Below are 15413 nucleotides of genomic sequence, written 5' to 3'. Positions count from 1 at the left end.
AAGTTGCCAAGCTAGTTCAGTCTTTGTGACTTTACCAATCTAACGATATCTGTGCTCTGCATTAATTCATCCAGCTCATAGCATATTTTTATTTTCCACGAAACATATCTACAATGGGTTGGTCTAAATATCTTTCGCAACATTTTGCACTCAAAGATTCTCAATTGATTTTCATCAGTGGTTGAAAGGGTCCACTGGTCATCAATATGTGACCACTGGTCTAATTACTGTTTCGTAGATTCTAAGCTTAAACTCACGATTCCGTAACTTATTTTTCATTAAGTCTTTGTATGCCTAAAATCACTTATTACGCTAAGAATCCGTGCTTGTATTTCTTAACTGACATTGTTGCTTATTGAATCTAGGAGGGGAAATACGGAGGCATATTCGTAGGTATGGTTGTCTACCCTTAGATTCTCATGTCGATTCGACTTTGTGCACTTCATATATTTTGTTATATTTAGAACAAGTGCAGCGGCTTCCCCTTTCAAATATGTAGCTTTTTCGGTTAATACCCTTCTATTGCGCTGTTGTTCTTATTTTATTGGCCATAATTCTGCTCTATATAGGGCAATATACATTTCTATGCTCTGAAAGATCCCTTTCTTGTTTTCTTTGGTTAGAGTGTTGTTACATATCACTCCCTGGTGTGGTTTCGTGGCTTGTTTTCCCTGTGCTATTTTCATTTCTACTTTTTTTTTAATTAATTGAAATATAAAAAGGTATTTCTCCCAAACACAATTTGGAGAAATGTGGATAGTATGATTAAAGATACTGTAATTAAAATACTTGGAAATCCTCGGGTATGCCATTAACGATACATAGACTAAGAAAATCCAAATTAATAGAATATATCTGACAAACATCTTCAAAACTATAAAGTTGGCCAAATGGAAACGAAATTAATTGTAGCAAAAGTTAAAACAGAAGCGTATAAAAATATATACAATTATATCTTGGTATAGCAGAGAGAAAGAGTGAAAGAAATAAAAGCGACAAACAGAAAGCAAATAAAGCACTATATGTTTTGTATAAATTACTAAACAGTTTATTCTGTTTCATCTATTGCCACAAAATTTATTAAGTACTTCACTACTGTTACATTCATTAATTAGTTTAAAACAAAATTCATTCCTGATATTTTTATTTATAAATTAATTACTGTATTATCTCAAATTCCTCTAGTTACTATAGGCAACCAAGTTTGCACTAATATAATGTATGATGTTGCAGCGCTACTTGTAGAGACACCTACGGACTTCCAGAATCAGTACACACTATACGAGGGGAAGAAACAAGAGCACTTTGTTCGTCTGAATATTCAGATATGTCTCCTCTACGAGGTGGAAATGTTGCATTTGGAACGTTGGAAGGAAGACCGTCGGCGTACAATTTCGATGACAGTCCTGAATTACAGGTAAATAATGAGAATACCTTTCAAATAAATAAAGTTCAGGTCTTTTAAGACTAAAATGAAATTTTTTGGTCGGCAATTTAAAGTTAGTTAAAGGCAATTAAAAGACGTCTTATATTTACCAAAACCAGCATAATTTGTTTACCCCATGATATAGTATATTTTACTGTATTTAACCTTTTATAAAATAAGCGGTTGTAATTTGTCTCACTGGATCTTCTTATGAATCCAATCTTCTATTTGTGTTTTCTTTTATTTAAGTTTGTGCCTTTTTGTATTGTGTATATTCCCTTTTTAGTTTTTTTGTAAACTTTTCTCGATTTTATTATTTTTAAACAACCTTACAAGGTGTTAGACAAAGTTACACATGGTAAAATTATAGAACTAGAACGAAAGCTACAAACATTATCCAAGAAATTCATCTTTTTTTTGACGATTGTCACTCCATGTCTTGCTTGGTCGGCCTATATTTTTTCTAGCGTTTGGTGAGTTCTTCCGCTATTTTGACTTCTACAGTTTATTTATATGATTATTCCATTCTTTTATCAACTCGTTTATAGACTGTTATATTGTCTTCACTCCTCTTTCGGCCTCTCAACGTATTCTCTGTAATTATTCTTAGTATTCTCATCTCTGCCGTTTCTAATAACCTTTGTGGTATGTCAGTGTTGGTCTTGTTCTTACGTCATTATTAGTCTTATACTGGCTTTTCATCGTGTCAAATTTGTGAAGCTATGTCGTCAGAATGTCTGCTGTCATTCATGTCTTTCTGTTGGAGATCTATTCAAAAGCCAACTTACCGTTGTGTGCCCTGTTAAAATATCGACGATTTTTGCTTTTTTCTATGTTAAATCGTTCCTCCTTTTCACTTTCCATATTTGCACACAACAAAATTGTAATTCGTTGTTTTGTAGTTTTTCTAAATTAACTAGAGAAATTCCTATTAGTAAGGCTATAAAGCAAGGCTGCTGCATAGCACCTACACTATTCAAAATATATCTGAATGAGGCGCTCTCAGTGTGGAAAAGAAAATGCTGCAATAAGGGCATTCCTATCGAAGACCAGAGATTGTACACGATACACTTTGCTGACGATTAAGCGATTTTAGCTGAAGATGAGAGTGATAGACTGATAGACTATATGCTTAGAAAACTAGAGGAGGAGTACACCAAGTGGGGCTTTATAATTATTATACAGAAAACCGAGTATTTAGTTACAGGAGAAAAATCAGAAAGCCTAAAAATTGAAATGGTAACTATAAAATAAACTAAAACCTTCAAATACTTGGGAGTCCAAAAAAGATAAAAGCAAGGAGTAACAAAGAAATACATTTTAGGATTGGCCAAGCAAGATCAGCCACTAGAGAGCTACATAGACTATTCTGGAATAATAAAATAACAAACGAAATAAAAGAAGAATTTATAAAACAATAATAGAAAGCATTGGGTTGTACGGCGCCGTACTTTGGAAAATCAATCAAAAAATAAATCAAAAATTAAGGCCAAGGAAATGGACCATTGAAGACGATGTTGCCGGCACACTAGACTTGATAGGGTAAGGAACGTAGACATTAGGAGAGAACTGGAAATTGACCTAGATATAATAGGTACTACCAAAGCCAAAATGACTAAATTGGTTGCAGAGAATGCCTGAAAATAGACGAAAAAAAAACAGAAAATGGACTCTGCCCACTAGAAGAAAACGAGGTAGACCAATACGGTCATGGAGAGAAAATGTCAAAGATGTAATGACCGAGAGAGATTTAAAAACTGAAGATAGCTTCCACAGAAAAAGCTGGAAATTATGATGCGAGAAACGGCGCCAGCTGTAGAAGACTCGACTATTATATATGTAGTTTTTCTTCGAGGGCACTTGTCATTTTTCAATGCATATGTTCTTGTTGGCAAAGCATGATAATAGAGACCTGTCCCGTTTACATCAAACACGTCTTCTAGGCATAACTTTTTAAAATAGTAAGCAGCTTTCCTTTAAAGGATTTCACGTTTTCGACATTAACATCAGCGGATTCGCCACATATTGTCTTGACGACGAAATCTTTCTAGCCGACCATTTGATACCTTGAAGTTACTTAGTCCTATGCACTGATCAACTTCGAGGGCTTTGGCTTGAATTATAGGTCCAGATAATTCATGTTTCGTGTCTTTTTCGAGCCATGTTTCGAGGACAAAATTAATTGAAGACAACATAATTTACAGCAAATTCCTCGTTTCAGGAATTTTTTTTATTCGGCGTTTTAGTCAACAAAATATAATTGCATTTCTTCGTTAATAACCTTACTTATTACATTTATGAATTGTGATCAGAAATAATATTTTACAAACCTTAGCCTAAGCTTTATGTTTAGATTTCTGTCGTTGAATAATAAATTAAATCTTTAAATTATATACCACGATTTATTGCTCATTTAATTATTAAGTTTCTAAATAAATCATTTGTGTCTAGTTTTTAATTAGTATTTAATATTTTAGGAGTGGGTTACTGCTACAGACATTATGATAACCTTGGATAGACTAAATACATTCCGAGATGAAGTTTTCGGTGACGAAAAAGTTCTGAAGTCCTATTTCTATGCCATTGCTGATGTTGCCGTTGGAGCCCGATGCAAATGCAATGGACACGCATCAGAATGTGTTTTCTCCAACGCACACGATGGTCGTCCTGTGAGGACATGTAGATGCCAACACAATACTGCTGGACCCGATTGTAATGAGTGTTTGCCTTTTTACAATGATGTACCTTGGGAAAGGGCCACGGCCAGAAATGCTTACGAATGCAAAGGTAAGTATATATTTATAAATATGATGAATTTCCTATATGTGTGTATATATCCCTCTCCTTAAATAATCCACTTTAACTACTTCAATTCTTTTCTTATTATTTTTTGACATCTATCAAACTTTGGCCCCGTAAGTCATGATAGTCTCTACCAAGGTTCGATAGATTATCATTTTGGTTTCTTGTCTAATATATTTAGATCATAATAATATATTATAATAATAATAATAGCTCCGCTTGTAGTTTAGTTGAGTAGATCGAGTAGCTCGACAGAACTGTTGCCGGTCCCAAGCCCAGATAAAGGGGGAGGGAGACTTTAAAACCATACAGCTTATAGAAACACGATTATGCCTCGGAATAGAAAAGATTTCATTACTACGATTAATGCGAGAAAGAGGACAACGAATTTATGGAAAACGAGAAATATACTTCGCATCGGTATTTGGAACGTAAAGTCTCTAAACACAAGAGAGCAGGAAATTACAAAACATCGCTACAATAGTTTGGTCTAAATATCTTTCGCAACATTTTGCGCTCAAAGATTCTCATTTGAATTTCATCAGTGGTTGAAAGAGTCCACCGGTCATCAATACGTGACCACTGGACATTACTGTTTTGTAGATTCTAAGCTTAAACTCACGATTCAGTAACTTATTTTTCATTAAGTCTCTGTATGCATAAAATCACTTATTACCGCTAAGAATTATTGCTTGTATTTCTTGACTGACGTTGTTGCTTATTGAGCCTAGGTGGGGAAAGGTGGAGGCATATTCGTAGGTATGGTTGTCTACTTTTAGATTCTCATGTCGATTCGACTTTGTGCAATTCATATATTTTTTTTATATTTAGAACAAATGCAGCGGCTTCCCCTTTAAAATCTGTAGCTTTTTTGGTTAATACCCTTCTATTGCGCTGTTGTTCTTATTTTATTTCGTATTGATATTGTCATTGGCCATAATTCCGCTCCATATAGAGTAATATCCATCTCTATGCCCTGAAAGATCCCTTTCTTGTTTTCTTTGGTTAGAGTGTTGTTTCACATCACTCCACTGTGGGCTTTCGTGGCTTGTTTTCCCTGTGCTATGTTCATTTCTACTTGTTTTTTAATTAATTAAAATATAAAAAGATATTTCTAACACAATTTGGAGAAATGTGAATAGTATTATTAAAGATACTGTAATTAAAATACTTGGAAATCCTCAGGTATTACATTAAAGATACGTAGATTAAGAAAACCCAAATTAATAGAATAGATCTTACAAAGATCTTCAAAACTATAGAGTTGGCCAAATAGAAACAAAATTAATTGTAGAAAAAGTTAAAACAGAAGCTTATAAAAATCTATACAATTATATCTTGGTATAGCAGAGAGAGTAAAAGAAATAAAAGCGACAAACAGAAAGCAAATAAAGCACTATGTGTTTTGTATAAATTACCAAAGTTTGTTCTGTTTCATCTATTGCCACAAAATGTATTAAGTACTTCACTATTGTTACATTCATTAATTAGTTTAAAACAGAATTCATTCCTGATATTTTTATTTATAAATTAATTAATGTATATCTCAAATTCCTCTATTTACTATAGGCAACCAAGTTTGCAGTAATATAAAGTATGATGTTGCAGCGCTACTTGTAGAGACACCTACGGACTTCCAGAATCAGTACACACTATACGAGGGGAAGAAACAAGAGCACTTTGTTCGTCTGCGAGAAAGAGGACAACGAATTTATGGAAAACGAGAAATATACTTCGCATCGGTATTTGGAACGTAAAGTCTCTAAACACAAGAGAGCAGGAAATTACAAAACAGCTTGTAGAAAAAAATATAGAGATATGTGCGCTTGTAGAAAAAAGAGACGAAGAAAAAAGGAAAGGGTCAAATTATGCTAGATGACTATCTGACGATTTATAGTGGTATTGCAAAAGAAACCAAATCCAAAGAACGAATCGCGCCGTTTTCGTACGCGCCGTAGAAAATTTTTACACTAAGTACAAGAATGTAAATGTACCTCTGAAAGAATAGTAAGTGTAAAAGTTAAACTCTAAATGTCAACCCTCTGAATGTGATAGCAATCTATGCACCAGAGAACAACAGAGATATCACCACAAGGTAAAATTTCTAGGAACACCTTCAGACTATAATAAACAAGACCCTAAATGATGAATGTACAATCATTATGGGTGATTTTAACGCCCGTGTTGGCAATGATATAGTTCCAGGAATAAAACAGCGATATAATGAAAATATGAGAAATGAAAGCGGAGACTTTCTGACGAACTTTCGCAGCAGAAACGAAATACGTATTAACAATACATTTTTCACTCACAAAGAACAATACAAATACACTTTTGCAAACACTAGAGGACAAAGATCTATGATAGACTATATTCGAATAAATAGTTACACCCCTCTCAAATCTTGGATGTAATACCACTAATATCTGCAGAAATAGGAATCGTTCATAAATTGGTATCGTGCAAAATCCGCATGAAAAATCAGAAACACATATCACAGAAAATGATGAAGTCGAAGATAAATGGGCAAAAATTAAGTCTAATATCTTAGCCTCAGCCAAGGAAGTTCTTGGTAGAAGAAATATATAAATAAAAATAAATCGTTACCAAGGCGAAGAACTCGATGGTTTCTACAGAAGTTTGTACAGAAGTGAAGGAAAAATGTAAAGAAAAGAACAAAGCTTATCTGAAATACCAAAACCTTAAAATATGAACCAAAACACAAGAGACATACCATAATTACAGGATAATTAGAAACGAAACACTTGCACTTATAAGAAAAATAAAAAGTGATCACTGGGACTGCTTTTCGAAAGAAATGGAACGTGATTTTTATGGTATGCAAAAGGAAATATGGCGCTTTATAAGAGAAACGGAGGTAAAGGAACTAATAGAGTTAAAATACATAGAAAAAGATACATGGAATCACGGAAGTTAATATAAACATACAGGGAGTTCGTAGAATACTTGAAAAGCTGAAGAACAGAAAAGCAGCAGGTAAAGACGGGATACGAGAGACGGAAGTAACAATGACAATAACAATAACATGAGAATAATTAACAATATTATTTATTAAATTATAAAACACAATAAAATACTGGAAGAATGGAGAACGACCTAACTAATTCTACTATTCGAAAAATGAGATACAAAACAGTCAGAAAACTACAGAGGTATAAACTTGTTAAATACTACCCTAAAATGAACAGCTAAAATTTTACAAGAACTAATAAATTAGAGGATAAGTTTATCTGATGAACAACAGGGTTTTCGTTTACCAAAACAACAAAATGAAAGTAAGAGTAGAAGGACAACTTACAGAACCTACAGAAATAGACAGCGGAATCAGAGTAGCTCATTGAGTACCTACTATGCTCTTCAATTTAATCATAGATGAAATCATCAAAAGCGTTAACAAAGGAAGAGGATACAGAATGGGAAACAAAGAAATAATACTCTGTTACGCAAACAACGCAATATTGATAGCCCGAGATGAAGATAGTCTGTAAATACTGGTCCACAGATTTAACATAAGAGCATAAGAATTTAACATGACAACCTCATCTCAGAAAACTAAAACAATAGTAATCAGCAAAGAGCCAACCAGATATCAAATAGAATATGATGGCATCAGTATTGAACAAGTAATGGAAATAATAAAAACAATGCAATACCTTGGAATTACACTGTCCAGCTATGGAGACCTGGACAAAGAAGTGAGAGATCAAGTACAAAAAGCAAATAGACTGTCAGGATGCCTTAATAACACTATATGGCGAAACAGACACATTAACACTGAGATGAAGTCAAGAATTTATAAAGCCAGTGTAAATGTAACGTACAGTGTACAAATGAATGGACACAAAATTAAAAAAAGAATGGAATAACCACATAAGCAGGATGGGGAAGACCCGTGCCGTCAAAATAGCAAGAGATATGTCACCAATCGGCAGAAGAAGTATCGGATGACCGCGCAAAAGATAAAGTGACAACCTTCCATAGAGGTATTAATCCGCCAATGAACAAGCAGAATTGCTTGTAAAGAGGAAGAAGAAAAATAAAAATAATAATAATATAATAAATAGAGATTTAAAATGCGTATCGCTGTTTTGCTCTGCTGCATTCTCTTAAGTTCTTTTGTTTTTGGAAACGATTCAGATATAAAGCTGCCTTGGTTGACACAACTGATCGCAGCTCTGTCACTAGAAGCCAATCCGGCGTACTAATGGTACTGGCAATGTACTAATTTGTTGATTTATTTTCAGGACATCCTCAAAAAAAAGCTTCAAAAAGCTTAAAAAACGGTGTAGGCCACAAAAAAATACCAACAAAAAGGCACAAGCCAACACAAAATTCACAAAACCTAAAAAATAAGGGCACGGGGAGCCCTTATCCTCGAGTGCCGAATCGCTGAATTAAGCGCAGCCCGGAGCAGGGACTTGAGGTCCGACCAAGCAATTCAGATTCGATGACAAGTCACTAGAGACAGCAGGAAAAGAGCTCCTAACGCTAACCTGCTCTGATTGGGATAGGACATCGTGTTGGATTTCTTGTACCCAGGACTTTCACACAACAAGCACTTTGCCGATAGAGAGCTCGTATCACGCATCAGAGTGCTATAAGGGGGAAAGGGATGGTCTGGAGCATTGAAACGCGTTGGAGTGGTTCCCGAATACACGAATTAAACCACCTCGCTCCAACACCCGAATTGTAACACCCGATTGTCAATCTAAGGGATACGCAAGTATCTAAGGCTGGGTTCAATTAAATTGTTTGCTTGCTTGCAACTTCTTGCATTCATAGTCATGGTAGCACGCATATACCTCTTACTAACACCCACATTCATCAGTGTTTCAAAGAGTTTTTTCAATGGTACCATATCGTATGCTTTCTCTAAATCTACAAACAATAAATGAGTAGATTGGTTCCTTGATTTTCTCTTTTCGATAATCTGCTGCAAAACAAAAATGTTATCTATGCACAATTGCCCTGCAGCGAATCCAATTACTTTACCTAAATACTTTAAAATACTCTACATTATCAATACTTATACAGTGTGAAAACCACTTATGGAATAAAATTGTCTGTGTCCTTATTATAGAAAATAATAAAAAACTCTGGGATACGTTAACTGTTAAATTTAAATGTGCGCTTTTTAAACATAAATTTAAATGTACAGGGTGATCCACGCAAGTCTGGCATAGTCCATAATCCTTATTTTTAATGAAACACCCTGTATATTTTTATGTTTTTAAAAGATTCTTAGCAACCTGATTTCAACGAACTATATCATGTAGGGTCTATAATGAATAATACAAGGTGAAAATTTGAAATTAATAATTTATCACGTGTTATGGTATTATTTTAAATTAGCTAAATACAGACAATACATTTCTACTCAAAGTGTCAGTATATTGGGAAAAATTTCTGTTTAGTAACCATGTTAACATTTTTTGTCATGAATAGGTAAAAACTGTCTAGATAGTCTGCTAATTAAACTAAATCGGTAAATAATGCGGATTGTTATCAATCAGTTGTTGGTGTGTTGACATTTTACATTAAAATAATAAATTCCTAATTAAAAGCTAATTTCTTGTAGAAATAAAAATGAAATATTTAACTGAGACTCACCGAATTGAGATTTTAATGATAATCGGTTACTAGGAGTATTGCAGAAGTCAAGTTGAAGTAGCAAACTTATTTAATCAGAAGTATCCTCAGTTGCCTAATATTGCACAAGGTACTGTGTCTAAAATTTATGCACAATTCAGAACACTTTGACGTGTCAAACCATTAAAAAGAAAACCGAACTTCATTGAAGATGAGGTGAAAGTGGATATTTTGTTAATTGTCGCAGAGAATCCAACGTCAAGTTCACGTCAAATTGCACGTCAAAATAATGTGAGTCACACAACTGTCCTAAGGTGTCTCCATGAAGAAAAACTTCATCCATATAAATTGACTTTTGTGCAGGAGCTAACAGAAGACGATCCAGATCGTAGAATGGATTTCTGCGAAAGAATGATGGATAAAATTAACACAAATGAAATAGCTCTTGGCACAATACTTTTTTGTGATGAATCAACATTTACACCAACAGAGAGGTAAACCGACAAAAACGTAGATATTGGTCAGCGGAGAATCCTCATTGGATGCGTGAGACACACACTCAGTATCCTCAAAAGTTGAATGTTTGGGCAGGTATTATAGGAGATCATATTATTGGTCCTATAGTTGTAGATGGTAATTTGACAGCAGAAAAATATTTAAGCATGCTAAGAGACCATGTTCTTCCTCAGTTGGCTAACATCCGACCCTACCGCATGAAACTGTCTGGTTTCAGCAGGACGGTGCAACACCCCATTATGCTTTAATGGTGAGAAATTACTTGAATGAAATCTTCTTCAATAAATGGACTAGATGAAGGGGTACTATTGGGCCAGCTAGATCGCCAGATCTTACGCCTTTGGATTTTTTTCTGTGGGGTTATCTCAAGAACAAAGTATATGCAACACAACCAACTAGCATTGAAGACCTCAAAGAAAGGACAACTACAGAAATACGGAATATTTCACCTCAAACTTTAAACAAAGTTCGGGACGAGTTTTATAGGAGACTGTGTTATTGCCAACAACAAAGTGGAGAACACTTTAAGCATTTATTTTAATGTAATCTAATCAATTACCTCGGGTATTCTATGAATTAATTGTCTTGAAGAAAATTATACTTAATTTCAAAATTTCACCTTGTATTATTCATAATTGACCCTACATAATATAGTTCGTTGAAATCAGGTTGTTAAGGAGCCTTTAAAAACATAAAAATATACAGGGTGTTTCATTTAAAATACAGATTATAGGCTATGCCAGACTTGCGTGGATCACCCTGTACATTTAAATTTATGTTTAAAAAGCGCACATTTAAATTTAAAAGTTAGGGTATCTCAACGTTTTTTATTATTTTCTAAAATAAGGACAAAAACAATTTTATTCCATAAGTGGTTTCCACACTGTATATTCCACTTGCTTTTGAGTAATAATTCTTTATTATATCCTTGGTAAAAATCAACTTTATGTGCTAATCAATGTTTTACATGAATTATTTTTCAGCAATCAATTTGTGTGAATTGCTTTTATAATCTTAATATGTTTTAAGCAACATTTCCATATTTTATCCTATTTAGATTCAAAGTAAAAAGTACACTAACAAATACACTTAACTCGAATAATATATGATATAATATCTTAGCCGCACAGAACAATAAAAGGTTTCTAAATATCTCCTTCCCCAATATTTATAACCAATTATATTCAACGACCTGTCAATTTATATTAGTTTTGCCCATAAGAAATATAATTTGTTAGTAAAAAAAAGAAATAATGATTTACTTCTCAGCAGGACACCGTCATAAACAAGCGACAGAAAGGTGAACGTTCTCGATAGGTGCAGTTTTAGATTCTGAACTGGAAGTGAATCTACTTAAAGAGGTTACAGTCTGCGCTAATTGCCCTCCTTTATCGGTCCATTAATTGTAACTCGACCGGTATAAATTTTCTTTTACGTAAATGGACACTAAGTGGCGGCAAATGTTTTCCTTTCAGTTTTTGTTCCGTACTAACTATGTGAAACGGTCAAGTTTTATGTACTTGCACTCTAAGGTATATATGCATCATAGTATACAATAAATATTTATTAAAAATAAGTAATGACATAATTTCTTGATACCATTTCACAAACACAAAGCAATGAAAGTTAAATTGGACGAATCCCAAAAAATGTGGATTGTCAAGTGTAGCTAGTATATCATGAATTTACAACGAAATTGTGAACTTTTTGTAACTGGTGTGATTGAAAACTTTTGCTAAAGAAGAATTTTTCGAAGTAAAATTCAAACTTAAATTTTTCAAAAAGTTACATGAATCGCCAGAAACACCACAACATAAAATTTTACAATTAATTACATTTATAACTTTCGTATCATTTGATGTAATATTTATTACATCAGTTAGTTCAAAATATTAAAACTGATATGAATATGGTAATGAAAAATTTATTTTATCTAGGATTATGTTATAGTTCCCCCAATCGAAGACATTTTCATTTATGGGAAGTTGTCGAAATGTGGATCTGTAGAAGAATTCTACGCATGTCCTGAGCAGAACATAGAACCAACCTTTCAATTCTGGAAGAGCTTCATATAAAAGGCAGGCTACTGAAAAAAAGTAAACGGAGCATACCTAATGTACTTCGGCCACATGGCTAGAAGAACGGAAACCATGGAACTATGGGTACTAGAAAGAAAGATAGAAGGCAGAAGACCAAGAGAAAGATCTACAACACGATGTACAGACCAAATGAAGACTCTGGTGGGAAAATCCCTACATGAAGCCATCCATATGGCATAGGATCGCAAACAAAGGCCTCAAGGAATGAGGAGGAGGAGAATCTTACACCTACCGTTTCCTAGTTTTCAATATCGACTGTTGTTCCATATTGTTCGATATTGCACTTTAAATACTTGCTAATTGTGCCCATTTTATTATTTGCTTAGGAAGTTTGTAACGTCCAAGTTGTAGCACGACCAGGGTCGTTAAGCAATATCATAGTGCTGGGGAGAAAGACGAGAGGAATCCTCTAGGATAGGGATACTTAAAAGAAACGCCCATAATTCTACCCACCAGGATAGTGTTCTACTTGACTACTCAGCCCTGGGTTCGTTTCCTGCCTATCTTTCTCTTAATTTCCTCCCAGAAAGGTATAGGAAATAAAAATTTATTCTAATAATATAAGTCTTCACACGGTTATTTAATTCATTCATCAAAAAATTAATTTTAAAGCTACGATCCAAAGCTGAGTTACAAATATGGAGTCAGAATAGTTCATGAAAAATCTGCAACAAACACATATAGAGTACTTAACATAAACACAAAAGAGAACACAATATATCGTGGATTAAATCGGGAAGAATGGATGGCAATCGAATAGATCATGTGTTAATTTCGAAAAAATGGGCACAAATAGTAGAAGATGTGAGGTTTTATAGACCAATGCGACCACTGATCACACATTACTAATAAGAAAAATAGGAAAATAATCGAAACTAATATTAACCCATTTATGACCAGAGCTATTTTTGTCAAAATATCTGGATTGATTTTCTCAAAAATGTAATAAAATACGCTTAAATGCATTGAAAAATTACTTACTTAAAAATTTTTTTAAAAACTGGTTTTTGAAACAAATGCTGGCTCGTTAACAACCCGTTCGACCATAGGGGTGCACAATAAAAATAGTAACTTTTATGCAATTACATAATTTTATTTTATTTTCTTGTAACAAATTAATCATTTACTCCTTAAAATGAAAACAATAAAGCAGGCATATTCTAATTATATTACTACTTAAGGCTTAAAATAGTTTGTATGATAATCTTTGACGCATTTATCGTGAAGTGGAATTTTACATTTCGCATGCTTTTGTACTTTTATTTGAAAACATATGACACCTTTTTCTTTGACCACCAGTAATAATTAGACGCTGTTTTGTTGTGAATGGAGCAGGAATTATTGCAATATTTTGAGGTCCAGTAGAACGAGGTGATTTTTCATAATAAGACAATAATGTACAAACTAATGTCCAAACAGCATCCTCTTATAGGCCAATATGGCTTTTGGTCTGCCTTGGCAAGTTCATGAGAATCTTGTCAAGAAGAGGCTGGAATGCGTGTTGGCAGATAACAGAGCTCTAACCAACCAACAATGTGGATTCAGAAAAGGTCAATCAGCAGTCGACGCCACGATCTGGATACGAAACGCGGTGAAAACAAACAAAAAGAAATGGGTGATTCTTGTTTTATTGGACATCAAAAACGTCTTCAATTCAGCGAACTGGGGTCTCATCGAAGACAAGATTGTCGAACTTGGTACCTGCTATAGTAGCCCAAGGGTCAATCCTGGGACCCACACTATGGCATATTTTATACAACGGGGTACTAGAAGTAAACAAAACACAAGGAGTAAGGATATACAGACAATACGCAGACAACCTAGCCCTACTTATAGAAGATATGAATTGGGGTATTATAAACAAAGTAAATGAAGCAATAGAAAAAACTGAAGTAATCATCTTGAGTGGACCACAGGATAAAAAAAAACGTAAATTTTCGGTTCAGAGGCTCCGACCTAAGACCCCAGAAACCCGTAAAATACTTGGGAATCATACTAGACGACAAAATGGCATTCAGACATCACAGACAAGATGCATGTTGGAAGGCAGAAGAGAGGACCTCGACCCTTAATAAGATAATTTCCCGGGAGGAATATAGGAGGCCCCGGGTCACACAAAAGATCAGTTATCCTACAATCAATCATGTCCATCTTACTATATGGGGCCCCAGTGTGGCATCAGATCCTCAACAAAGCGAAATATAAAGACATGCTTCATAGGACGCAGAGGAAACCATTGATCAGGGTATGCAGCGCGTACAGAACCGTATCAACCATTGCCTTACAAGTAGTGGGCTGTGCTGTACCGGTGCATATCCTGGCTAATGAAAGGGTTCGGATGCACCAAAGGGGCAACGGAGCTTTAAGTTCAGGAACACAAGAAAGAGAAAGGAATTTGGAGATCTGGCAGGACCAATGTTCAAGAGAAATAGTCAAGGCTGACTGGACGAGGGACCTTATCCCAGATGTAGTACGGTGGTATGAGTGTAAACACAGACGTGTCAACTACTACTTCACCCAATTTATGACGGGGCATGGATCTTGGAATACCAATGTGGTATTCGTATGCCCTGCATACAATGTGGGGCGAACCTTGCTGCAGCTGGGCCTAGGGTCACCTCTAGGCGAGCCACATGAACTAATGAATATAGCAATTGAAAACAAAAGAATCTTTGACTTGATCATTGTTTTTGTGACAGAAACCATAAAACACAAGGAAGAGTAAGAGAGGAGACTGCAACAAAATTGAACTGTTTATTTTATTGTGTAGTATCTGTCGGCGTCAGTGGGGTGAGCCACTACTCAGTTTCCACTATTGACGCCGAAATCTTAAATGAATTCTCAAAGAACTTGACTAAATTACAGAAATCAATTTACATACGTGTTGCTTTGTTCTGTTTTGTCTCTTCTTGTATCTAGTGTACGGTGTGAGTCTCCTTTTGGAGCAGCCTATTACTAAG

General features: G+C 34.7%; 1 protein-coding gene across 1 annotated transcript in view; it reads left to right on the top strand.

Annotated features, from left to right (window-relative positions):
• The window catches only part of LOC140447946 (laminin subunit gamma-1-like), a 157497-nt gene that overhangs the window by 48221 nt on the left and 93863 nt on the right, over positions 1-15413 (top strand). The window contains exons 4-5 of the mRNA XM_072540897.1: positions 1234-1417; positions 3904-4213. Of these exons, the coding sequence (XP_072396998.1) occupies positions 1234-1417; positions 3904-4213 (494 nt within the window). The remainder of the gene's footprint in view (positions 1-1233; positions 1418-3903; positions 4214-15413) is intronic.

This window comes from Diabrotica undecimpunctata, chromosome 8 (genome assembly GCF_040954645.1).
Source record: "Diabrotica undecimpunctata isolate CICGRU chromosome 8, icDiaUnde3, whole genome shotgun sequence".
Classification (NCBI taxonomy): Eukaryota; Metazoa; Arthropoda; class Insecta; order Coleoptera; family Chrysomelidae; genus Diabrotica; species Diabrotica undecimpunctata.
Note: the sequence above shows the minus strand (reverse complement) of the source record. Positions and strands in the feature narration are given on the sequence as shown.